Source organism: Oxyura jamaicensis, chromosome 6, assembly GCF_011077185.1.
Source record: "Oxyura jamaicensis isolate SHBP4307 breed ruddy duck chromosome 6, BPBGC_Ojam_1.0, whole genome shotgun sequence".
Taxonomy (NCBI): Eukaryota; Metazoa; Chordata; class Aves; order Anseriformes; family Anatidae; genus Oxyura; species Oxyura jamaicensis.
Window position 1 is genome coordinate 18507524 of NC_048898.1, and position 25154 is coordinate 18532677.

Sequence of the window (25154 nt, forward strand, 5' to 3'; positions counted from 1 at the left end):
GTTGATTACCTTGCTGTAGATACAAACCCACAATTGTTAATGCATAGAGAAATAATATGCATCTTTTTAGCAGCTGAAGTAGTCCTTTTAAAAAAATACTCAAGGGAACCTGTACTCATTATGCATTATAATGGTAATATTCTTAAATAGAAACATGCATGTAAGACTGACCTTAAAGAACTTAACTAACGATAGCCATGAAATTCTCTAAACTTTCAGATGCATTTAAGGCACGTGTGAACTCACCAAGATGATATCTACCTGGTCACTTACACAACTATATATAATTTTCAATCAAAAATGCATTGTTCAGCAGCCTTTTCACTATCTCATAACCAACCATTAAGTCCAGAGATCCATAAATTCAACCTGTAAAACCTCTTTACTATTTCCCTGCCCCCAACAAAACAATCTAAATGGCACCACGAAGAAGCTTCAAAAGAACACATTACAATGTTTAATAATGTAAATGTTGCAATAAAAAGAGCTAGAGCACTTACTACCTATTTAAGAGGAACCTTATTTGTTGTGGCATGATAAAAAGTTTATCCAAATTTGATCTGTGACATAGAAAGAGAGTCTTTGGCTAAAATATATATCATGCCAAGAACTGTAATCTCTTGAGTTTATTTTCTTTGCACGTAGATTATGTACACTACTGTGAGGGCAGAAGGCTTCAAATCTACAGTGTGCAAAGTCATCTTCAAATAGATGGCTCCATCAGTGCAAGCATCATGAAGTGACAAGTGCTTTTGAGAGCTGCATTTTGTTCAGCATTTGGGTAGAATAAGTTAAGGCTTTACAGATTGAGTCTGATTACCACCAGAAAGAATAATTAACCTCAATGATACTTGTTCTAAAGATCAATTATTCTAAAGAAATTAAAAGTTTGGCCTTGATCTTAGCAATGCAGCCACCTCCCACATTTGAGGTATTAAACCAAGATAACTGAAGTTCATGTTGTCTTCATGCAAATCCAATAAGTTGGATTTACTTCTTTATTTTCTCACATTCTTAGAGGCATCAGAGCACTTGATATTTACAAGTCACTTTTAAGCTACATCAGGTTTGAGTGTATTAACTGTGAGAGGTTAATAGTATAAAACAGCACCAAAAGACTCAGCCACAACTGCTGTACCATACTCAAACTGAAAGCTGACTTCATGATGGAGGACTGCTCCTTCAGTTTGATTCTTCTCTCCACTTTAAACTTATACACATTAATCATCACAGAAAAACCAAATGATCTTCTGTGACCACAAGCAGGAAAAAAAATAAAATCAAGTGTTACATTTCTTCAAGATGACCTCACGCTATCTCTGGACTACTAGGATTACTAGGATGGGTAAGTATTTGCAGCAAGGAGGGTGTCAAGTCTCTTTTCTCAGGTGACAAGTGACACGATATGATGAAATGGTCTCAAGGTGCACCAGGGAGGTTTAGATTGAATATTATGAAGAATTTCTTCATGGAGAGGGTGGTCAAGCATCAGAACAGGCTGCCCAGGGAATTACCCCTGGAGGACACTAAGGGACATGATTTAGCTTGGGGACTCAGTAGATCAGGCTGATGGTTGGATTTGACGATCCCTGCTCTGAGGATCCCTGTTCTGAGGAACATGCTTTGCAGGGGGGTTGGACCTGATGATCTTTCAAGGTCCCTTCCAACCCCTGCAGTTCTGTGTCTGTGTGTGTGAAGGTCCTTTCCAACACAGATGATTTAATGATTTTTTTTTATTATTAAATTTACTTTAGTCATAAGCCTGTCCTCTTTTGATTAAGAAGTAACTGTGAATAAATGTGCAAAGAGATGATGACCACATTTGCAGTGACTCTTGTTTAAAGCATCCTGTTGCAGTTGTCAAAAGATGAAGAATTAGGGCAGGATAAGAGAACTGAACCTATCTCAAGTGACCATATGGTATCCAAATTCTTTAAGTCACCGAGTAGTTATTTGTGGGTGGACAATGGGGAGGTAAAGTTATGAAAACCTGACTATTCCCACAGATGGAAAAAACAGATTCAGTTTTTCGAGTTCATTAACTGACAAATACCCCCAAAATACATGCACACTATTTTATTTAGGAAGATGTGCAAGCATGTTATTGAGGTCAACAGACTTTTAGGGCTTGAAGACGTACCAAGTTAATTGAACATCAGGAAGCTATTAGCACATTAGAGCATGCTATTCCTTTTTTGCCATGTGCTGTAACTGCATCAATTACCTCACGATATGTTTAATCAAGTGCAATTAAGCACCATATCATTTTAATGTTATTACAAGAAATTCAATAAACATTTAAAGAGAAATTAAAAAAAAATGCTTTGCTGAATCCTGCAAATCCTGTTAAGTACCTGAAATATGAAGCCAAGAGAAAAAAACAAAAAGCTTTCCTTGTTTTTCCACAAGCAAGGTACCAAGGGTTGAAAATCCTGACTTGTCCAAAGTTTCAACTTCAGAAATGGAATAAGAACATGTATATAAAGACATGGGCCAATAAAATTAAAAGACAGAAAAGGCACTGCTTGAGGAAAATAAAGCCAACAAAGTAAGATTATCATTAAAGGAGACCAGGTGATATGAACTGACATATTGGTCAACTGAAGAGAAATTAGTTTGCCTGTACAAACAAAAATTATTAAATATTTATCAATATCACAAATGTGCAAGGAAAGAATTCACCAGTACTAGAAGCATATATGTATGCTAATAGGTTCCTACATTGATCAGCTGCAGCAAAAACAGCTAATAATACTGCAAACTGCTTCATAATTATAATGTGGACATTAGGAATAGATGGATCATGCCTTTGAGTGACAGTGAGACCTAGTGAAAAGAAACTTCATCGAGATTTACAGAGAAGCTTTGCAAACTAATCAATAGTATAGAGGGCTCTCCACAATGAGTTCAGAGAATTGAGGATACATAGCATCTTTCTGATTTAAGTATCTAAACTACAGATTGCATCCAATTATTTTATTTATTTATTTACAGAATAAATGGGCTTAAATTTTCACGGCACTGTAAAGGTGACTAGCAGAAACTACATACTTTTAAATAACCAGCAGGAAAGCACAGCCTTATGGAAATTGAGATAAAGCAGTAAAGTTCTCATTAAACTCAAGAAGTCTTCTGAAGCTTTTCTGTTCTTTCAGAGAGGCTCTCTCAGTTATCAACTCTACTGTTGATATGTCTACCTTCAGCAGAAAGACGTAAAACCTTCTCACACCAAATCATGTATGGCAGTTACTAGTACATGAGCACCACTGTAAAAGTAGATTAGGTATCACACTATGTTGGCTACTATAAATGGATAGACTTTTAAAGGAAAATAACTTGTTAAAACAAGTATGCACTTCAATTCCATAAAAAGCTGAGCTATGTCTAACCCTGCAGGGGCCCCATAGCAAGCTTGAACTATTTGCAATCTGGTTTACAAGCAGTCTAGTCATAGCAGCATGGATTTCAGCACAAGCAAAGTGCTCTGAACAACAAATCTGTTACGTTTAACTTGTTCAAGTAACGTTATTCTGTATTATAATGTAATTGTACTCCAGGAATGACAATTCCCGTTTTGTCCTGTTTCCATCTATACAAGGCAGTGAATTTTGTTACTTTTTAAAACAATCAGAGGAAGATCACAAGCTTGCACAGAAACATTCAGGAACATAGGATACTCTTTTTTTATGGCTATTATGTAAAAATACAAGTTTCTGGAATTACAAAATGTGTGTCAATTATTACCTTTTTGTTGGTGTAAGAACCAGTTTCATGGAGAATGGCGACCCTAAATGGAGGCCACCAAGTGTGGAATTCTTTTACCCACTGATGCATCACAGTAGCTGGACAAACAATCACTGTTGGACCCAGTCCCTGATACCTAAAAGCACACAAACAAAAAACAAACCTTCAACATTAAACAAATACCCTACAATCGACATACTCGATTATTCAAGTGGAATACAAGAGCCGTGGAAATTAACTGGCACTCTTTTTCTATAATTTTATTTAGAGGTAGATAACAAGGAAAAAATTAGAACACCTTATCTATTGAATGTAGTGAGCTAATGGATAAATCTATCAAGATAAACACAGAAATAGAAAAGCTCCAAACAGTAAGGCATAAGGGAACTTCATCCTGCATCCCATGGTGATACAAATCAGGTTTGGGTGACTACCATTTCTTTAAGAGAAAAAGAAATTACTAACAACCCTTTTATTACTTCTACACCACAAAAAAAAAAAAAAAAAAAAAAAAAAGTCTTGTAAATGGAATTGCACACAGGTCTTTTGCTTCATGGTGATACTATACTATACTATTATCATCACAATGTACAGATAGTGAGATAATACAAGGACTCTAAAGAAACAGAATATAACATCCAAGTAAGTTGAGGTCAGAGCTGGGCTAAAACCACCTAATCCATTTCCTGTTCATAATCAGACAATTGTTTGTGAGATTCACTGAGGAAATGTGTGAAATAAAGTCTTCCTGTATATAAATTTCAGAGTCACTTTTATGGTTAAAAAGAAGACAAAATCTCTTGCACAACAGCCAAACAAGAAATATTACCATCACGAAGAAATACCAACAAACATGCAGGAAGTATACTAGAGCAGAAACAAAAATATAAGCTTGGTTATTTTTCAAAAATACTTGCTGCTTTAAAACCAGATCAAACTGGCTGTGGAAACAAAGGCAATACCTACAATTATCACATACTGGTCTGTGTCTTCATATGATACAAAATAGTCATGCACTATTCAAGTGGTAATAAACCACCAATGATGCACTATTCAAGTGGTAATAAACAAACATTTCAAACGATCACAGTTTAAATTAAAGATCACGTACAAACAGTAATAAAGAAAAAAAATCCCAAACACCTGCAATGCTCTTCTTTAAAAAACAAAAACAAAACTTCAGAAAATGCTGACATTTAGAAATGATCTCAATTATTAAAAGCTTATACATGCGCAGGACAATCTGGATGTTGTTCATCTCTTTAATAATCAAAAAAAGTATTATATAAAAGCTTTCCAAAGTCTAATTAAAGACAATGAGAACTCCCAGCATTCCACGGGGAGGTTAGAATTTTGAAATGGAAAAAAAAACACTCAAACCGTCTTCTGTTGCTTCTAATTTATAAAACTCAAATTCACAGCTAGTATTCCTTATTAGTTCTTATTTAACTGGATTTACCTAAAGTTGCAAATAAGATCTACTCCTAAAACTTACTATCAAGAAAAAGAAAGCTGTAAACCTACTATGTTTACAGGTTCTCAAAGAACCGGGCAGCATGAATAATAATAAAAAATCAGGGGCAATGGACTTGTATCAATATTGTGGAAATTAATCTCTCTGCCACTCATAGTACATATCAAGCCTTAATGTTTACATATCTCACTATCTTGAAGAGCACATATGAGTAAGCAATTCATGTCTAAACTTTACAGCAGTTTCTCATCTGATCTCTCATATAAATGAAAGAAGGTCTGTAGTGAAGGGCAATCTCTTAATTAGACACAATAATGTACCTGGAAAAAAGCACACAAGCTCATGGGCCCACAAGCTCTTCATCGGGTTTCAACAACAGATTTCAATCAATACATCTAGAGATTGGTTATGTGAAGCTTGCTGCTGTTTTGGTCTTCTTGCGAACAGACCATTGGTGTGAAAGCCCGTTTGCTTCTTGCACCTACCTCAACTTGTTCAACAGAAGACATCTCCCTCTATAAATCTCAGAATCAGAAGCAGTTTACAAAAGGAAATTTATACACCTTTATTTTGAAGGATATTTCTGCATAAAATTTAATGAATAAAAAATATAGCTGTGTATTTTGAAAGTTCCAAAATGGCCCTATTGTCTTCATAGCCAAGTGCTACCAAATATGACCATCTTTGCACTTCTGCATAGTAATGACAGTATGCCCTTCTCCATTTTACAGAATGAGAGCTGAGGCTGAGAGAGACTACAGGAAAGACTGCAGTGCCAGATTCATACAGCAGTACACTAGCTCCCTCTGCACATCAAGGCAATGAGGTATCAAGTCCCTTGGACATGTTAACAACACAACAATGCCCACTCTTAACAATGCCTGCTTCTCAACCACACTAACCGGGAAGTCTTCTGCTTACTAGACTACACAACTGTCAGAAGCTAACCAGTTAGTGTTAGTACTTCCCTAGTTCAGAGTGCAGCTGTGGAAATCACTTGAACATGCAAAGACCAAATTGTTCAGACACACAGGCAAAATGAGAATGTTTCATAATAATAATATAAAAAGCTTGTTTTCTCCCATGGAGTTAATCTGGTGGTGGACTTGCTAATTAGATGCACCAGGAAGAACAGAACGCATGCTCTCACGTGCAGAAAGAACACTGCAACGTAGGTGTTTAATTATATTTTGGCCTCTTCGAAGATTCATTGTAGTTTTACTGTACTATCCTAATGATTCTGTGTAACTATGTCGAGAGGCGTTCCTGAAGGAATTCTATCAACTCAGTGGGCCTCCAACTAGGGCAGGTAATATACCTGCACAAAGTCATCTGTAGAGCAGCATCCTTAAAACAGGCAGTCATACCAAAGTAGACCAACTGGCCTGAGTGATGGAGTACAGCATGGCAGTTTTGTATAGAACAGCTACAACTGAAAGCAACTGGAGAATACAACTCTTCCAAAAGACAGTAATGTTTTCTCTTTAAAGCATTATTTTACAATTAATGTACATGCTGAACATAATCTAAATGTCCCTCTATATATAGTTAAAATTTTTGTTCAGTATAGTACTGTAATATTTGCTTAATTGCATGTCGTAATTCACATCAGATAAAGAGCTACCAAAACTAGAAAACTCAAGTGTTATTCATGCATGCATTTGTAAATCCAAGAATGCCAACAAGTATCCTTTCTGGTAATTTCACCTATAAAGAAAGAATTTCAAAGTATTGTTCAATAATAAAGAAAAAATATGATAGCTTTTGTAAGCCAGTCACTCGAATACAGTTTTGAATAGCAACAAAGATGGAAATTCCTCTGTGTAAGTTACAGTTTTTATTACTACTACTATTTTTTGGCATAGATAATTCCCTGCCGATTAGAAACTCCAACTTTCATCGCAAATCAGCTTACTGCTTCCTGTAAAGCATTCACCTGGTGTCTTGCCAGAACAAATATTTTAATGTAAAATTTAATAAATGGAACTAAAGGTATTACATCTAATTTAAAATTCCATATTGTGTAAACTATTGATATTAATGTAATTGAGTTTGTAAACAATCCATTTGTGGAAGCTAACCTTAGACACTGTATTGACCCAAAATATCTAGTGCGGCTCATCTGCAAAATGAAGCATCAATGCCTGGAATTCATTAAAAGTGTTACATGTTTAATTTTTCCTGCCCTACAGCTCCATTGTCTCGTAAAATTTTTCCTTTGATGTCCCCCACTAAAAGAATTAAAGGAATATTGTAATTGAAATGTCATTAATAATTCACAGGACCCTCCTCCACCAGCAATACATCTGATGAAATATTAATTGAGCTCCACAGACTGACAGTCTGCAGAGGAGCACTTGCCTGTAATTTGAACCACGAGTCCTGATCTTGCTGTAGCTCAGACCTGCCAAGAAGGCAATTATCTGGATGGTCTTGCCCAATCCCATCTCATCTCCCAGAATTCCTCCTGCCTGCTGGCAGTGCAATTCCCAGAGCCACCTAACACCTGTCTGCTGGTACCTAAAAACAAGGAAAAGAAGATGGCAAATGTTTGATAATACAGATCGTAACAGAAAGTACTCATGAATTAATCATATGGCAAGGTTCTTCTACTAGTTACAGTAACATGCTGGATGTATGTTTTACATGAGTGCTGTATTTACTAGGTCATACATTTTTGATGTGCTCGAACATTACATGTGACTTTCATTCTTTATGCAATGCTAAAACATTTCTAATTAAACTGATAGTCATGGTAATTAGAGGGTATTTTATTTCACGTATATTTTACGTGTTAAAAGTAACTTGGAAAGCTACTCTTAACAAAGCATAATTATCTTTTCAGAAGACAAGACATGCATGGGTATCATGAATTATATTACTTGGAACATACACCTTGAACTGAAGGAAAAGCTTGACTTACAAGGGCTACAGTCTTCACTCTCCACTCTGAAAACTGATCACATCTGTCACACTATGCTTTCTTTTTACGTAAATTCATTTAATAACATTTAATCTCTTTTAATGAATAAATAAGTCAACAAGGCAAAACGTTTAGGAAGGCAAAACAATAGAAGCTATTCCAGTGAATAGGATGCAGCAGAGTGTTATCATGTGAGAATATCAGGGTAGCTTCTATTCCCAGGTGTCCACTAGAAATTGTACAAGCAACAATGTTAAATACATTCCAGTTAAAAGCAGTAGATTAGAAAACAACATTTACAACGAAAAGCTAAAAAGGTGCTGGACAGAAAATAATTTTATAACATGCCTTTTTACAATTATATGAAATAGTGGCGCCAACAGAAGAAATACAACCTTTTGGAAAAGGGAGGGCGGTTAAATTGAAAACATCAAAAAAGTGAATCAACAGCATATTTAAATAATTTCAAAGAAAATCCATGTTTCAGCATTTCTGTGTCTTGTAATTTAGAAGACCAAGGTTACCAGTATTATTTTCTTGATGGCATACATTGCTGAAATGCCAAGCACAGCAAAGAGCAAAACATAGATACATATATTTGTAAAATAGGAATTGTTCTTTTTGGGGGCATTCTCTTGTATGCATATTTCAGATGTTTTTCTTTCAACAAAGAACGTTTAGGAGTACTGACAGCTAATGACACTAGTATCTACAAAGCCCTATTAAAATCAATTTATGTTGTGATCTGTATGGATTTAGACAAATGCTGAAAGGAAACAAACAAACAGCCTGAGTAGTTAGAAAAAGATGATCAAAGAACACATCTAATGGTTCAGGCATCATTCTATCTGCTGATATCTCAAATGCATTATACCAAGAAGCCCTTAAAAACCCCTTTATTAGGGATGAATTCACCTTAATGAACGCAGGAATCTGAATTAAACAACTACAAAATCGTTTTCAGGACTGGCCATAACCGGGTGAAGATGTTACTTGTTACAATATTTTATGAAGGTCAGAACATTTTCTGATGGAAACATTGAAAAACTCGAAAAAAAAGAACCTTAATTTGAGTCAGAACCTACTCCAGACTAATTTTCAGCATATATCTTCAGAGGACAACTACTCAATAATTTCCTGATGTTATTTTGTATTATTTTTTAGGATTACATCTAGTGTTTAAAAGCTAGCTGCATTTATAAGCATTTTTTTCCATCTTCCCCTTTCTTCTCAAAAAGAAAGAGGATACAGTTTATAAAGTTTGGGAGAAATTCTGTTCAGTATTGTATCCAGTAAAGTTTTGTATTTGAATATCTAAAAATAGAGAAGATACAGGTGCTTTCACCAAACACATTGAGATGAACAAAATGTAAAGAGCAAATCAATAGCTATTACTAACCGTAACCGATTTTAACAGGCACACTAATAGATTAAAATTTACCAGGAAAACCTTTGGACACTGAAGATTAAAAAAAAAGCAAAAGCTTTATTTCTTTTTTAAAGGATGGAAAGATAATAGCAAAAACATCACACAACTTTCTGCAACGAAATGAAATTCTCAGTCATTCTGGGTTACAAAGTGCCTCCCTTTCCTAAGTCAATCTCATGCACTAAAACAAACTTCCATAGGATTTCCAAACAAGCCTGAAGAGCAATTTAAGACTTTTTTTTTCTTCTTCTTCTAACCTTTCATACTTCAATAGCTCTGAATATTACTCATTATTAAGGAAATACAGTATCCATCTCTGGTGTCTTTCCATTCCCTACACAGGAACAACGCTCGACATGAGATTTTAAGTGTCAAATACAAAACTTTACTGGATACAATACTGAACAGCATTCATGAAGCTACATAGACGATTTCAACTCCCAGAACCTTCCCTACAAAAGAATGCTCTATGCTAAGGCCAGAGATGAGTATCTTAGAACATGTAACAAACAAAAACAGGAACATACTTTTAAATAACATCCTGTAAACACACTTCTAAAGCTCTGTTGTTTGTTTGTTTTGTTTTTTCTTTCAGGGACAGAAAATTAATTTAAATGGCTATGAAAGTACACAGCGAAAAACATTAATATTAGCTGGTGAGGAACACATAAAGGTGATTTGCTATGCCAATTCTCTGTAAAAACATCTAAGCGTGAAAAAATTGCAACTATTGAAAAGGTTAGGAAAAACTTTAAAAGTTTCTCCCAAATAATTTTTTACAGTTATATGGAGAGATAATCAGTTCTCTTTAATCTTACACTTTCATTAGACTTTGTTTTCATTGAAAAAACACAGTCAAAGAAAAATGTTGCCCAGTTTTCTAGATAGTTATGTTTGCCCTGAATTTCACATCAGCAATTACCCTCTGATGCATCCCTCGAAATTTACCACTGTAGCTAACAGTGTTTATTTGCATTGCTGCTGAGACAAAATTGCATTGCAGACATGTTAGGAAAATCATGCATTGAAAGCATCTAAGGAAGAAAGCTTGTTTCTTGTTTGCACAGACTTCTCTCAGGCTAAGTGCAGACAGTGTAAGGCAATGCTTTTAAGTCAGTCTTGCTCACTGTGTTTAGTTCTGCTCCATAGTAGCACCACTGGTACTAGCTAAGTACATCTTGATGAATGTTCCTCAAAGCAGAGAGAAGTGTACTAGAAAAACAAAACCAAACCACCACCACAAGAAACTTAAGGGTCTACTGTTCCTAGTGTGATATAACTTCTTTGGAATTCCATTCAAATATGCAGAAAGATCACTTAGAGAGTAGTGCTATACACCTCCTCCTTGGGTCAATATACTTCCATGTTTTCTACTAAACTTGTTCAGAACTCAAAAGTTTAATGCCTATTGACTATGGGCCTTCCTACGCTGGAGATTTCAGCATTTAAGATACAAGTCAGACAAATCATTCAACTGAATTGATCTTTCTAACCACTTAGGAAGTTTTGCCAACTGACTCATGCTTGCAGGGATACCCTTCATTAGTGAGGCTGATATCTCTAAGATTAATTTCTAGTTGTCTGCCTTATTTCGATTCCGTTTGGGTTGCTCAGACCACACATCCGTTCTCAGGATGATTACTCCTGCAGTACCTTCGCATAAACAACTGGAAACCACATATTGGCTGTGTATGGTCCTGGCAACCAAGTCATTAATTCAATTCCATTTCAGAGCTAGTGCTTTCCTTCTGAAGAATTGCAGGACAACAGTAATAATTTCTCTGAGGTTAAGACTAAGTGGACCTGTTGGAAGGGACTCCATGCATGCCTGTTAGAAACCATAGCTTTCTACTGGACTCATTAAAAGACTTTAGAATTAGCTTTTGAAAGAGGAGGTGGTTTTCCTTCTGTGTGAAATGTTGCCAACAAAAAGGAATACAAGCCAATGATGCTTGAAAGTTATGGAAAGATTACGGATGAAGTTAACTTGTCAGCTGCTAACTTGTTTGGGCTGCCTTTTGTATACAGCTTTTTGAGATCAAGATGAGTTGCTTGAAAGTGTCATTGGACACCACATTAATGATTTAAAGATCTTATAATATGATTATAGAACTATTCATAGAAAAAAGTTGACTATATTTTTTGCTGGCAGAAGACTTCAATCATTCTCTACCCAATCACAGAAACACCTATATTCCTTGCTTTCATTTATCACAATTTGCCAACACTGCATCTTCAAAGTAAAGTGATTCTCCTATCACTCTGCACATAAATTTAAAAAAAGCACTTGCCAATAAAAAGTTTACAAAAAGAGACGAGGAGAGCTTCTCAATCCTTAGTTTAGCTAATAAACACAATGCTCACAAGTCACTTATTAACTCTATTTTCATAAAGCTGCATCTTGTGCTTACAATAAATAACCTTTGATGTTTCCTCCTGCAGCTTTTTTAATACAAACAGTTATACCAGAAGTTACAGCAAAGGGTATCTGGAAATCAGCATCACTGTTACTACTAAATCATTACTAACAGCATAGAACAACTTAATATTAAAATAAAGTATACAATACATACTTAAAAAGCTTTTTGAAGAGAAATCCTGGAACTCTGAAACCCTCTTCAAACTCAGTGTCACTGTCATCAGAAACTTCCTCAGCGACCTGACGTTCTTTGTCCTTCAGGCGTTCTTTTTGCCACCTCCTACAGTTACACAAGGAATAGAAACAAAACTATGTGAATACTACACAGAATTTTGCATTGAGTAGAAAACAATAAATTATATATATATACACACTCTCAGACTTGATGAGCTGTAATAGTAATCCATTGGAGGACAGAGTTATGCAGCTCAAAATATTTTACGTGAAAATATTAATGCAATCCTGATTAGTTAAAAGCTTTCATAGTTTTATAGCTAGTTACACTTATCTACAGACAGAAATACTAAATACAATATAATCAACAGTTAGCAGCACTATAAGAAACTGGCTACCTTAAATTCCTAAACCTCAATTTAAAAAAAAAAACAACAAAAAAAAACCATCAAAATCAACAACAAAAGACCACAAAAGCAATAAAGCTGAAGTACTTTGAAGTTATTTTTCACAGTTTAAACAAATATTTAAAATAATGTCTTTCACCTAGAGAAATGTTTAGCAGCATATAATTGTATACAGAGGACTCAGCTGCAAACATCACTGTCTTAGGGATGATGTGCTCTAAAAGCTGTTAAGTAGCCACTGAGTATTTCTGACATTTTGAAATTACAGAGTGATTTATGGTATGCAGCTTGATGGTTGTATTTGGACTCTAGGCAGGCTACAGAATTGCCTTCCCACCCTGTGCCCCCTTTTAGAAAGGGTACCAAAGGATCTTCAATGTCCAAGATGCATTTGTTTTAGCAACCCCCCAAAAAACATCTACCTGTAATAGCAAAGTGCATGCTTACTGCCAGCTGGGAGGAAATGACTGCAGTACCAAAACAAGGAAATACCAAACCACCAACAGCACTTCACAGGCAACTTGGATTTTGCTGGAATTCTCCTGTGAAAGAGCATTCACTGCAGACACGCCGAACACATCGTATAACCTGACAAAATCCCTACAGAAAGCGTTAAGTTATAGAAAAGATGGAAAACGTCCTTGTGCTACTGCTCTGCAAGCAGACAGATTTAATATAATAAAATGATCGTTGCATCTGTAAAGATGAAATGATTTAACTCCTTTCAGATACCCTACCTAGATATATGGATCAGTAAAATTTATTCTTACTGAATCCCTCCCCTCTCCCAAGTGAGCAGCCTCATTCCCCCCAAACCAGCCAAAATACTTTCAAATCAAGTGTGCACTCCAATTTCAGCCACCATTATTTGAATACTTTTCCCATATTTATAATTAATTCACACATAAAGGTGCTAGCCTGAACGAGGCTGAAGAAGAAAGAGAAGCCCTGACAGTCTAAAAGCATCTCAAACATAGAATATAAAGATCAAAATTGTTCAGGTCTAAAGAACTATAAATAGCACTGATGGGATGAGAAGAAGCAAGTGGAAAATTTAGGCCAAAAACCTAATATAAGCCTCCTAGCACTGAAATCTACAGTATAGAGCTATAAACTGCCTCCTGAGTGAGAAGCTGGAAAGCTCACCTGCCCAGTCTTAACTCTACATTGAGGAAACCCTGGAGAATACACTCTAGAACAGTCCTACAATAACTAGATGTAGGAGGGCTTAGTGGGACGCAGCAGTTTTCCAGTACACCTCCAGTTTCCAAATGGCAAACATCACAGCTGAGTGCATGGTCCTGTTTCCCTCCCGTTAACAACTTACCTCTCCCATTTATCCATTACAAAAACAGCCTAGGCTCCTGCTGTTGGCTGGACAGCTGTAGCAGCAGAAAGATGGCAGGGCAAATGAATTATCAGAGTTCTTAAAGTAAAATTCATCTTCTGGGAAAAAGGATTTATGAGCTATTTAACAAAGTGAGGAGATTTACTCCCTTTTTTTAAAGCTATTAATCCTGATTTTTCTATAAAATATATGCAACATATGTACATATAAAAATATGCACATATTTTTAGGGAGAGAAAAAATGTATATAATCTTCAAAGCTGAATACCTGAAAGGACATAAACTGCATCAACAGAGATGTAAAGAGTATTTTAACTCCAGCCTTGCTACATACAACACAATGCACTTTAAGCTTATGGATTAAGGGAGCGTTTTCAAAGCTATCGGTCCAATTTTATCTATGTCAGGAAAAAGAAACAATCATAAAGCTGTTGGTTAATTTCTGTCCCATAGTTTGCAGTACCATCAGCTGCAGAAACAAAATTTAAACAGGCTGTCATTATCTTGATTTACATGCTGACCTAACCACTCAAAGCACGGAGACAGAAGTTACTGTTAGAACTTCTCTAACAACCGCCCGTAAAACTGCTACATTCTCTTGATATTTTGCACTTCAAACTTAGCAAAATAATCCAGAAGACACTATGAAACGTCCCATACATTGCTCTAGGTCTTTAAGACTTCACCCATGCTACCCATCTCTATCACGTTAAGAGCAGACACTACTGGCACAGTGACACGTACAGTACTGTGACAGCCTCCAGCTGATACGAGAAATGCCTTCTCCATGAGAGAAAAGCCCTCCCAGTTAAAACAGTTTAAGATAAAATTTGATTAGTGACAAAGAAAAAACAAAATGTAGATGAAGGACTAGTGTTCCCCTTGTATTTTATTTTAACAAATAAGCAGATCTGGGGGCAAGGAAAACAGCAGTGCCTGTCTTCCTAGGGACATTATTTTGGCATTTTCCAGTTTTAAATAAGGTGAAAACTGTAAAAGAGGCTCGTCTTGCTGTTAGGTCATTCATAGTCATCTCCCGCAGGACCTGTGAGCTCATAGCAAGACTTAAACTCAAGCTGCGTTTTGCCTAGGGGCAACATTAGTAAGTTTTTCTCTCTTTCTGACCACTTACTTCGGCAAAACTTGCAGGTGCTTCACTTAAAGGCTTCTGTGTCTGTCAAATTTGTATAAAAACCTCGGATTAGGAACAGGGAAGAAATTCAACACTGGATACACAAACAGCAATCACATACTTTCTCCTGGGGTAAAGGCAGTTATGGTAGCTTTCTAAATCAGCTTTATACCAGTATCTTGAGAAAATACAGCCTGCCTTTATGGAAGCAGTTCCAAATGTGGAACCGTGGTGCTGTTTTATTAAGTGAAAACGAGACCACCATCTCTAAATACATGTAAGTTACAATAACTGCCAAAAAAATGCACTGAAGAATTAACTTGGAAAACACAATACTGGACAAGTTCAAATAACCAGCTTCACTGCAAAATATTTTGATCTCTTAAGTTCAGTCACCTTCAGAAGTAAAAATTGTGATGGAGAGAAAAAGCAGCATATGCAGGGAAAAATATGAGGAACTTTTGACAGTTTCCTGATTAAAGACTGAGTTGCAAATATTTATTTGTAAGCTCTCAGGTTGTTATTTCATTACATGAAATCATGTACCCAGTGAAGTAGTAAAAAAAAATAATTACTAAAAGTATAAGAAATAATTTTTCACCACAATACTTTTACGTAACGAGCCTAATATAGGAATGAAAATCTCTCTCTTAGAGTAGCAGTCTGCTTAGTCCTTGATTTAGGAAGATAGCATTCATGCTCACAGGCTAACTCATCCTAAAAGGCTGATACATTCTAGAGGCACAGCATAAAAACACGTGTATTTTGTCCAGTACTATGAAGTTGTTATCAATTATTGTTCTGAGCTCCAGAATCAACTGACGTGTCAGAACTGGATTACTTTATCTGACTGGGTTAAGATAAGACTCAAATCAAGAAAGAAAACACCTACTTATCACACTAAACAATTTCAAATTATAAAACTTCTGACGTGACAGCTAGGTTAAGAATCCATATTAAATTCAAATCGAATACAACTGACAAGCGAAGCAGTATTTTGTACAAGAGCCTGCCTCTAATTCTGAATGTCAGAATTGCCACCAGCCAACGCTAGCGCTTCAGTCTCCCCTGGGAAGAAGCAGATTGCCCTCTAGTGTATGTTAGAAAAAATGATCCACAAACAACCAAGAAGAAACTTCAGGATAAAAAAAAAAACACTCAAAGCCGTTCAGGAATTTCACCAACATTTTCTGCAGTAATTTTCACCAATGTCGAGATATCTCTTGAAATCATTAGATACCTAGAAAATAAGTATATCTAGAATTTGAACTAATAAATTCTGACCCAAATTTCCCTTTTTTATACACATTGTATTTGTTACTTCACCAAAATGTGCAATAACACAAACTGTAGAATTAAAGACTGCTATTGCATCTCTTTTAAAGGTCTGGAGGTTTTTGATATTTTCCCTTAAGTTTAAAGAAAAAGCAGCATTTTTTTTTACCACCGCTATAATAAAACTGCAGTTTAAAGAAGTTATTCAGTTTCTGATAAGCTGGGAGCTTGATGCAAGATACTGTATTAAGCTATCCTACAGTAACACTTCACTATCTTCTTTAGGAAAGTGAAAATATTCTAAATGGGTGAAGCAACAGGAGGACAGCATTTGCTATGCCAGATCAGTCAGTTGGCCAGTCTGCTGCTGTACCCTTCCCCATAAGTCGAACTTCCGAGGGAGTAACAGCAGTAGCTCAGAATTTCATTACTACGTAATATAATGACAAAATTAAAAATATCCTTATGAATCTCAGTTAAATTTCATTAATGTACCTAACAATCAAGAAACACAGGTTTTATTGTATCACCAAAGTCTCTTGAGAACACAAGCATGACCTTTGAGAAATTTGCTCTTATGCTGTCCATGGGTCACTAACGTTAAGTACAATTTCATCCTGCACGTACAGTATCAAAGCCATATATCATACAATTAAACCTTCCTTACTATAAGATTGCATTCAGATACTAAGCCCATTTCCCACTTATTGCAATACCCTAGAAAGAAATTCTGCATCCAAAACAGTAATGAACACAATTTGATTTTTGTTTCTTTTTAAAATACAGTCAGGAACCAAGCTGAGTGTTTAATATAGTTTGCATTTTTGAAGCACAATATGTTTTCTATTTTAGACAGCTAAGAACCCCTTACAGATTATTCTAATTTGCTAAATTGAAGCATTCAGCATTACTTTTCTGATCTAACTTTTTATGGTCTGTATGGGTGGATTTAATTGGTACGTCCTAACAGATGAAATAAATGCAGTTAGTACCACAAGTCTCTGCAAGTAAATTAAGACTGATGTAGACAATTACACACTTGAGCTTAGAATGAAAGGTGTACTCAGTGAGTGAGCCAAAATATATCTTCATTTGTGTCTTGGATTTGTCATTTTAAAGAGCAGTTAGGATGCTCTAAGAAAATGTCTTCCACAAAAGGTAGTATTTAATCCTTTTTAAATTTATAACTCTGAAACAATGAGAGATTCAGTGATTCCGGTAACTTCAAAGACAGCTAGCATACAAAAACTGATCTGACTTGAAAAAAACACAACTTATATTTTAGCTAATTTTATTTTGTTTGACCTTTATCAACTGTTTTCTGCATTGATAGCCACAACTTCCAGCAACTCCGCTGCTTGGATGTCACTTGGGAGACATGGAAAGCAGCAGCTTTTCTAGCCTTGCCTCTCAGCACTTGACAGCACTTGAATGAAGAGCTATTCGGCTAACAGTACTCCAAAAACTATACAAAATACACAAGAAAACATAGATATGGCACTTATCTCCCCCAGTGTGAGATATAATTCCTTCCCTGAAGCAGTAGGCATATACATACTGGCAGCTGCTATGGGAACAGTGACCTTAAGATTGCTACTATTTTTTTGTTTGTTTCCAAGCTATTGCCCCATGTAGATATTGTATTAGTGATGTCAGCAGTGTAACACATTAACTACATAGAAGGACCTAAAATTATTTGATTACATTTACACTTTCCATTTTAATACATCAAAGGAGAATGCTGATTAATATGCAAAAAACTGTGTAGTTTGCACCTTCCACAGCTGTAAAACCTTGGAAGAAAGAATAATAGAAAGAATAACCTGACAATAAGAATAATACGAAGAAAAATCTGACAAATCTGGTGTCCTTCTATGATGGGGGTACAGCATTGGTGGATAGGGGAAGAGCAACTGGCATCATCTACTGGGACTTGTGCAAAGCATTTGACACTGACCCCAGATGATATCCTTGTCTCTAAATTGGAGGGACATAGATTTGGCAGATGGACCACTCTGTGGGTAAGGAATTGGCTGGATGGTCACACTCAAAGAGATGCAGTCAACAGCTCAACTGTCAGGTGGAGGTCAGTGACAAGTGGTGCTCCTCAGGGGTCAGTACTGGGACCAGCACTGTTTTACATCTTTGCTGGTGACATGGACATTGAGATTGAGTACACCTTCAGCAAGTCTGCTGATTACAGCAAGCTGTGTGGTGCAGTCAGCCACAGAGCAGCGTGGCCAGCTTGGTGAGGGAGGGGATTCTCCCCCTCTGCTCTGCTCTCATGAGAGCCCACCTGGAGCCTTCAGCTCTGGGGCCCCCAGCACAAGAAAGATAGAAATGTATTAGAACAAGTCCAGAGGAGGGCCACTAGGATGATCAGGGGGCTGGAGCACCTCTCCTGTGAAGACAGGCTGAGAGATGTGGTCAGCCTGGAGAAGAGAATGCACCTGGGAGACCTTACAGCAGCCTGCCAGTGCCTAAAGGGGGCTACAGGAAAGCTGGGGAGGGACTCTTCGTCAGGGAGTGGAGTGATAGGACAAGGAGTAATGGCTTTAAACTAAAAGAGAGGAGATTTAGAGTATATATAAGGAAGAAATTCTTCACTCAGAGGTGGTGATGCACTGGACCAGGTTGCCCAGAGAAGCTGTGGATGTGTTTAAGGCGAGGAAGTGTTTAAGGTGAGGTTGAATGTGGCTTTGAGCAACCTGATCTAGTGGGAGGTAACCTTGCCTGTGGCAGGTGGGTTGGAATGAGGTGGTTTGGGTTGGAAGGGATGTTAAAGACCCTTCTGTGATCCTATGATTTTTCCCTGTGTCTCTGCACAAACACCATCACTGTTCCAGTAATGGTAAGCAAACAAAGGCAAGACCCATGCAAGGGAAGAGAACTGAAATTACTAAGAATGTATATGGAAAAGCTAGTGAAAAGCTAGCCTTCCCACTGATTACATCTTGCTTTGAGCAACAACCATGCTGACTGCTGCAAGTTGCCTCTAGGAGAAAAGCAAAGAATGGGGCACTCCCCTGCCTGCCCTGTTTCCTGCGGATGCACCAGCTCCTCATCTGGAAGCACTCTCTTCTGGAGAAGCTGAGCAGTCCCGCAGTTAGCTAATTATCATGCTTTAACAACATCACCATATTTTCCCCTTGACACAGACCAATCTCTTCAAGTCCCATCCCTGAAAAGTTTTAATGTCAAGGAAACTCATTTTCAATCTTTGGGAGTGTAGGACTTTATTCAGCGCCAAGCACAAGACTAGATGTTCGGAGGACTAAAGTAATCCTAAAGGACTTTGCCTTGCCTATCTCAGGGGTAAAATATACCATAATCTCACCCATTCATTTGCATTCAAAAGTAAAACTGTTGTGAAATAAGACATAAATGTAAGCAAATGACAGAATTTCTATAGCATTCTTAATATGTTTCTTAATTCGCTACACTTTATTTTCTCATGGCATTTCCCATAATGAAGATTACCTGGGGGTGTCAGCATAAAAACGTCAATGTGGACAGCTGCAGCTTAACAGCCACAATAACTGTAGCTATGAAATTTTTAAGAGATGTAGTGTTTTGGTGGCAATTACAGTTATTGATATTTCTAAAATTCATTTAAGCTTTTATTGTAACTTTAGTAACCAAAAGAAACATAGTCTATGATATGACTTTGCTAAGGATAAATTGTCACAATCTTAACGTTATTAAAAAACGTGTTTCAATGAATTTAAACTGAGAGTCATATTAAAACTTTCAATCAAAATAAATTACTCTTGATGAAAACACTGAATTAAAAATGATTTAATACTGGTCTAATTCAAATGTGAAGAACACAGTTTTATTCAATAAAATAGTAAATATTTTACCAATTAAATACAATTCATTTTTTTAAATGCATCCAATAAGAACACATTTCTTTTTGACCCTATGGACACCATTCAGATTAGCTGTTCAAATCTTCTATGCAAGAGCAATAAAACTACGCTTTAACTTTGAAAAGCAGCATCCTGGGATTGCTAGCTTAACACCTCACGTCAGCTCCTGATCTGCCTTAGCAATTTCAGATGTGAAAGTCAAGTTGGGCTCTTCCTACTTACAGTTCTGTTACCAGGAACAATTCTGAAACCGTGCAAGTACTTCTGCTGTTAGAATATACCTCTTCTTCCACAGCAGCTCAGGCTCTCACAACATGAAAAGATAGGTATTTATACCTCTGCTTCTCTGATACAGCTTCATTTAACTCTGTAAGGCTTTATATTTCTGTAAAATTTAAGTCTCCCAACCATTAACTAGGCATTATGCTATACCTTTCACTACATCAGTCACTCTTCACCAACAGCCCTATTATCTATTGTTCCTTTCATTCTAGGACAGCTGTTTGCAACTTGGAATCTATGTTTTTCTGAAGGGCTATAAACTACTTGAAGGACATTCACAAAAAGTAATGATTTCAAAGTAAGCGTGCTATCAACAGGCTGACATTCATTGTATGAAGCTCAACAGTTAGAGCAGAAAAGAGATAACATGTCAGCAGTTAGAGAACACTAAAATGGTTTTATTTTAGTTGATCTTGATCTTTTAGCTCCCAGTGTGTAAAAACTATTCCTTAACTTTACTGGCATGTCTAGTTAGCATTTTAAGAGCTTAGCAAATTACAGATCACTTCGTTGGCCCTTAAAAACATTTACCAGGCAGTAGTGAAAATGGAAACACTGCAGTCTTATTCTCAGGAGCTCAACAGCTATGCTATCCATAGAGAAGACATCTCAACTGCACACCATAGCTCCAGAGAAACCATCGACACACAGGCTATATAAATTTCATAAACTACAGATAAGCACCTGGTGTTTCAACTGCCATTTTCAGAAGCAACTTGTGTTCCTGACATTTTAGTTACACTTAACCACCTAATTATACTAGTCTATTTAACAGAAGATGCTGACTTACTTTATAAATCTTACACAGTTTACAACCTGAGGTTACTGTAGCAAGAGAAAACTACTACTACTGTTTCCATTACCTCTTTAGATAAGGACATCACCCTCATTAAGAACAAAAACCGTCGTCAAACAGGGCAGCTCGTCTTAGATTTGAGTCATAGCAATATGAACATCCAGTCTTTATTACGTATCTAAACTATGCAAGAGATAACTTGCTAATCAAATAATACAGATGATGTCCTTTCTAGTATGAATTTTCACAAGTTTAAATTCGAAATCCACTTTGTACTGACGTTCAAGTAAACCTGTTAGCCAGATACACTATACACATTTTTCTCATATTTCAATAAACGAATAGATTCTACATAAATAGTACATAGTATGATCTGTTCAAGGAATTTCTTATTGACTAGCAGTTAACTAAAGCCAAAAACTGAGCATTTAATCCTAAGCCAAAACAAAGATTTCTCTCACTCTAAAAATGCTCTCCCTCTGAAGGGTCAGTCTGCCTGTAATTTTACTTATCAAACAGAACAAATCATGTATATTTGAAAAGTAGATATAAAGATCTGCAGACAAAAGCACTACTTAAGTAAGCAGTAATGCTGCCAAGTAACATGTTGCTTTATATATACACTCCATTGTTGGCACATTCACAGTTCTGCAAATAACAAACAAATCAAATACTGGAATGACTTTTTTGAAGGACCCTATATCAATCAGAAAAAATAAATAGCAAAGTCATTATAATTAAGAGGTAAGCCTGATTCTTTTCTGGAAGGCTATGATTCTTCTCAATGTCTCCAATTCCCACCTGTGTATTATAGCCTGCCTTTGACATGTGCAATATCATCTGTTAATGTTACTAATAAAATGTCTAGGACTAACCTTAGTCTCTGTTTATAATAGTCTTCATCTCCATCATCTCTCCATCTCTTTACTTTGCGCTTCCCTACTGTAGGCTCTTCCTCCTCAGAGCTTGGAAAGTAGTCAGCATCTTCTTCAGCTTCTTTAGAATCTCTCTTCACCGAGTATTTTCCCTTTCTTGACAAATTCTTGAGTTCATAATCAGAATCATTATTAGCATGAGAAGGTACCCATTCTTCCTCCTCTTCGACTTCTTCTGGATCAAAGAGCTCCTCATCAGGTACATACTCAGACTCTCCACTATCATCGTCCTGTTCATGTTTCGGCTTCTTGGTCTCAGGATATTTCTTTTCTTTTGGAATCCCTGCTTTTGACTGAATCTGAAGGGCATGCTTCTGAAGTTTCTTCAAGTGTTTTTTTAACCGCTTATCTGTTTTTGACAGGGATTTACTTTTTTTTTCCTTTGTAGTAGACGTGGAAGCTATGCATTGAACATTTTTGGCTTGAGCTTTCTTCTTTGTTCCTTTGTGAAGGGATAACTTCTTTCTCTCAGATGACAGCTTAGCTTGGTCTGCTAAATACTTCTCGAAATCAGATGCTTCATTTAGCATTAATCGGCGTGCCTTCCTCTCTGGCTTCTGAGGTATTTTAGTTCCAAAAGGGGTCATCTGGCCAGTACGAATAAGTTCCTCCCACTCTGTTTCCTGAACGGGCATAAGCATACTGCCAAGAGAGGATGGACCCGGTTCTGGAACAAAAAAAAATCAGAACATCCATTATACCTTTCACGTGTCCTGAGTAACTCAAACACAGGAACAACCTTATTTTCGAGCTTTAAATCCATATGGTTTTTATACGCAACTCCAAACTTACATACAATATAAGAAGTTCAGAAAAGCCAGAAACCAATAAAACAAAAGGCCAAAGGACCTTTTTTTTTTAAAAAAAACAATCAAACAAAAAAAAAAACAACAAACAAAAAACCAACAACAACAACTTCAAACTACTTCTAAAAATTCATAGAGGGAACATTACATCCACTATCAAAATGCTAATACTTCTGGAACAACCCACAGCATCAGCAAAAACAACCATAAATGAATAACCCTCAATGCCACATGAGCTCTAATGTGTCCCCTAATGCTTTCAATTCAATCATATTTACTGCAAGAAACCACAGTTTGCATATGGAGCAGCACTGTCCATTTCTTTTTTTTTTTATTACTGACTTTTCAGTCCTACTCATATGCTTGAAATTTGACATTTCTATTAACCATACCAGGACAGAGACACAAATATTAAGGTACACATAAAAGATGCTTAAAACAAACAAACAAGCAAACAAACAAAAAAACAACACACAAACCAACTATCCAACCACTATCTTCCTACTCTACAATACTAACACGCTAACCTTGGGATTACAACTTTAAAAGTCAGATTGGCTGCACATTGCATTGCCATAAAAGAACGCTTCAGTTAAACCGCATACACAGTTAATATACTTATTAACACATTTAACTGAAGTTATAACTGGTATCTGAAACCATAGAGGAAGGAAATCTCTTGAATTCAAGAAGCTGAAGGGAAATTCCAGCCTGAAATGTGTTAAAGGTCTAAAATTTCAGAGTAGCTATACCAGAATCATCAGCATGGCATGCTACTGCCCCATTAAAAACACCGTATTTTATCACCAAAGCATGTTTAATGAATAACGATAATGCATCAGGCACAAAACCCCTCCCTTTCGAGCCCCCTCAGTTTCTTGAATCTCTGGAACTACTGAACCCCACTTCTCCTGTCATGGGCTCCATTCACTTTCTAACTACATTTCATCACAGTGGGTGCCTGAGTCTTACTGCATGAGCCTGTTACAAGAAAAAAGGCTTATGATGATTTTATACTAAGAAAGCTTTAATGAGGTTTTCACACCCAGTAAGTTTTGTTGAGCCAGGAGGGGAAAAAAGAGCTCTGTGAGATCTGGAATCCACTTCTGCAGTGGACACACAGCAGACACCCTTCTGCAACAGGATAGCTGAGGGGGTTAATGCATGGGGCAACAACATTGTCTGGGTCCAAGCTTGCCCTGCAGAACACTGCAAATGGTGGTGGGCAAGATACAGCCAACCTGGAGTTACAAAATCCAAGCTTGGTTTGCAGAGGGCAGTGAGAAAGTTAACAGTGAAAATTGTTTGCATAAGAAAACACTGAGAGAACAAATATATTGTTCTGAAAGAAGTTATTTCTTTTATTTTATTCTTCAGTGTAATACAGCCTGAAAAAAAAAACTAAACACTTCCTCCCTCCATTTCTAATGCGATTTCCCAACAATAAGAAAAAACAATTTTGTTAATTCTGATTGATAGCATACAGCATATAAAATGTAATTCAATCATGATGTTAGTCATCTTTATCAAATTAGCTGTGAAAAAAATGTGAAGATTTCCAATTTATTAAGCCCAATACTCTAATGTGCATCAGCCATCCCTACTGAGCTGAACATGGATTAACATCCATTTTTTTAAAACTTCCCATATGAATATGCCAAGATCTGTAATTCTGCAGGTGCAGAGAATAAGCGTTCTTAAGTCTCTCTTTGAAAACAAACCACTGAAATTTATTTCCTTATTGGCAAGGATCTTGCAAGTTACCTTTGAACAACAAAAGGCATTACATCAAAGTAAAAGAGAACTTCCAGCTTTCTCCCATACCTTCATCATCCTCAAATTCAATCTCACTTATTTTATCAAGAATCTCTGTTCCACCAATAATTGCTTGGAGACGTTTTTGTTTTGCATTGATCTTCTTTAGCTGCTGCTCCTTGAATGAGAATTAGATACATCATTTAATTTTTAGTCTGATTCATAGACGTGATATTCTTTTAAACAATACTTTTGTGAGAATATTTGCAGTATTTTCCAACAGAAAGTCATATTCAAATATTCAAAGTATTAAATTTTAAAAAAAGTGCAAAAAATTGTCACCATGTATCTGCAGGGCATTGATTCATAGAACACGCACAATT

General features: G+C 36.5%; 1 protein-coding gene across 2 annotated transcripts in view; it reads right to left on the minus strand.

Annotated features, from left to right (window-relative positions):
- ERCC6 (ERCC excision repair 6, chromatin remodeling factor) overlaps window positions 1-25154 on the minus strand; it is a 49427-nt gene that overhangs the window by 17786 nt on the left and 6487 nt on the right. For both annotated transcript variants that reach the window (XM_035330038.1, XM_035330037.1), the window contains exons 4-8: window positions 24841-24949; window positions 22151-22877; window positions 12144-12269; window positions 7580-7738; window positions 3745-3880 (exon numbers count right to left, since the gene is read on the minus strand). In XM_035330038.1, the coding sequence (XP_035185929.1) occupies window positions 3745-3880; window positions 7580-7738; window positions 12144-12269; window positions 22151-22877; window positions 24841-24949 (1257 nt within the window). The remainder of the gene's footprint in view (window positions 1-3744; window positions 3881-7579; window positions 7739-12143; window positions 12270-22150; window positions 22878-24840; window positions 24950-25154) is intronic.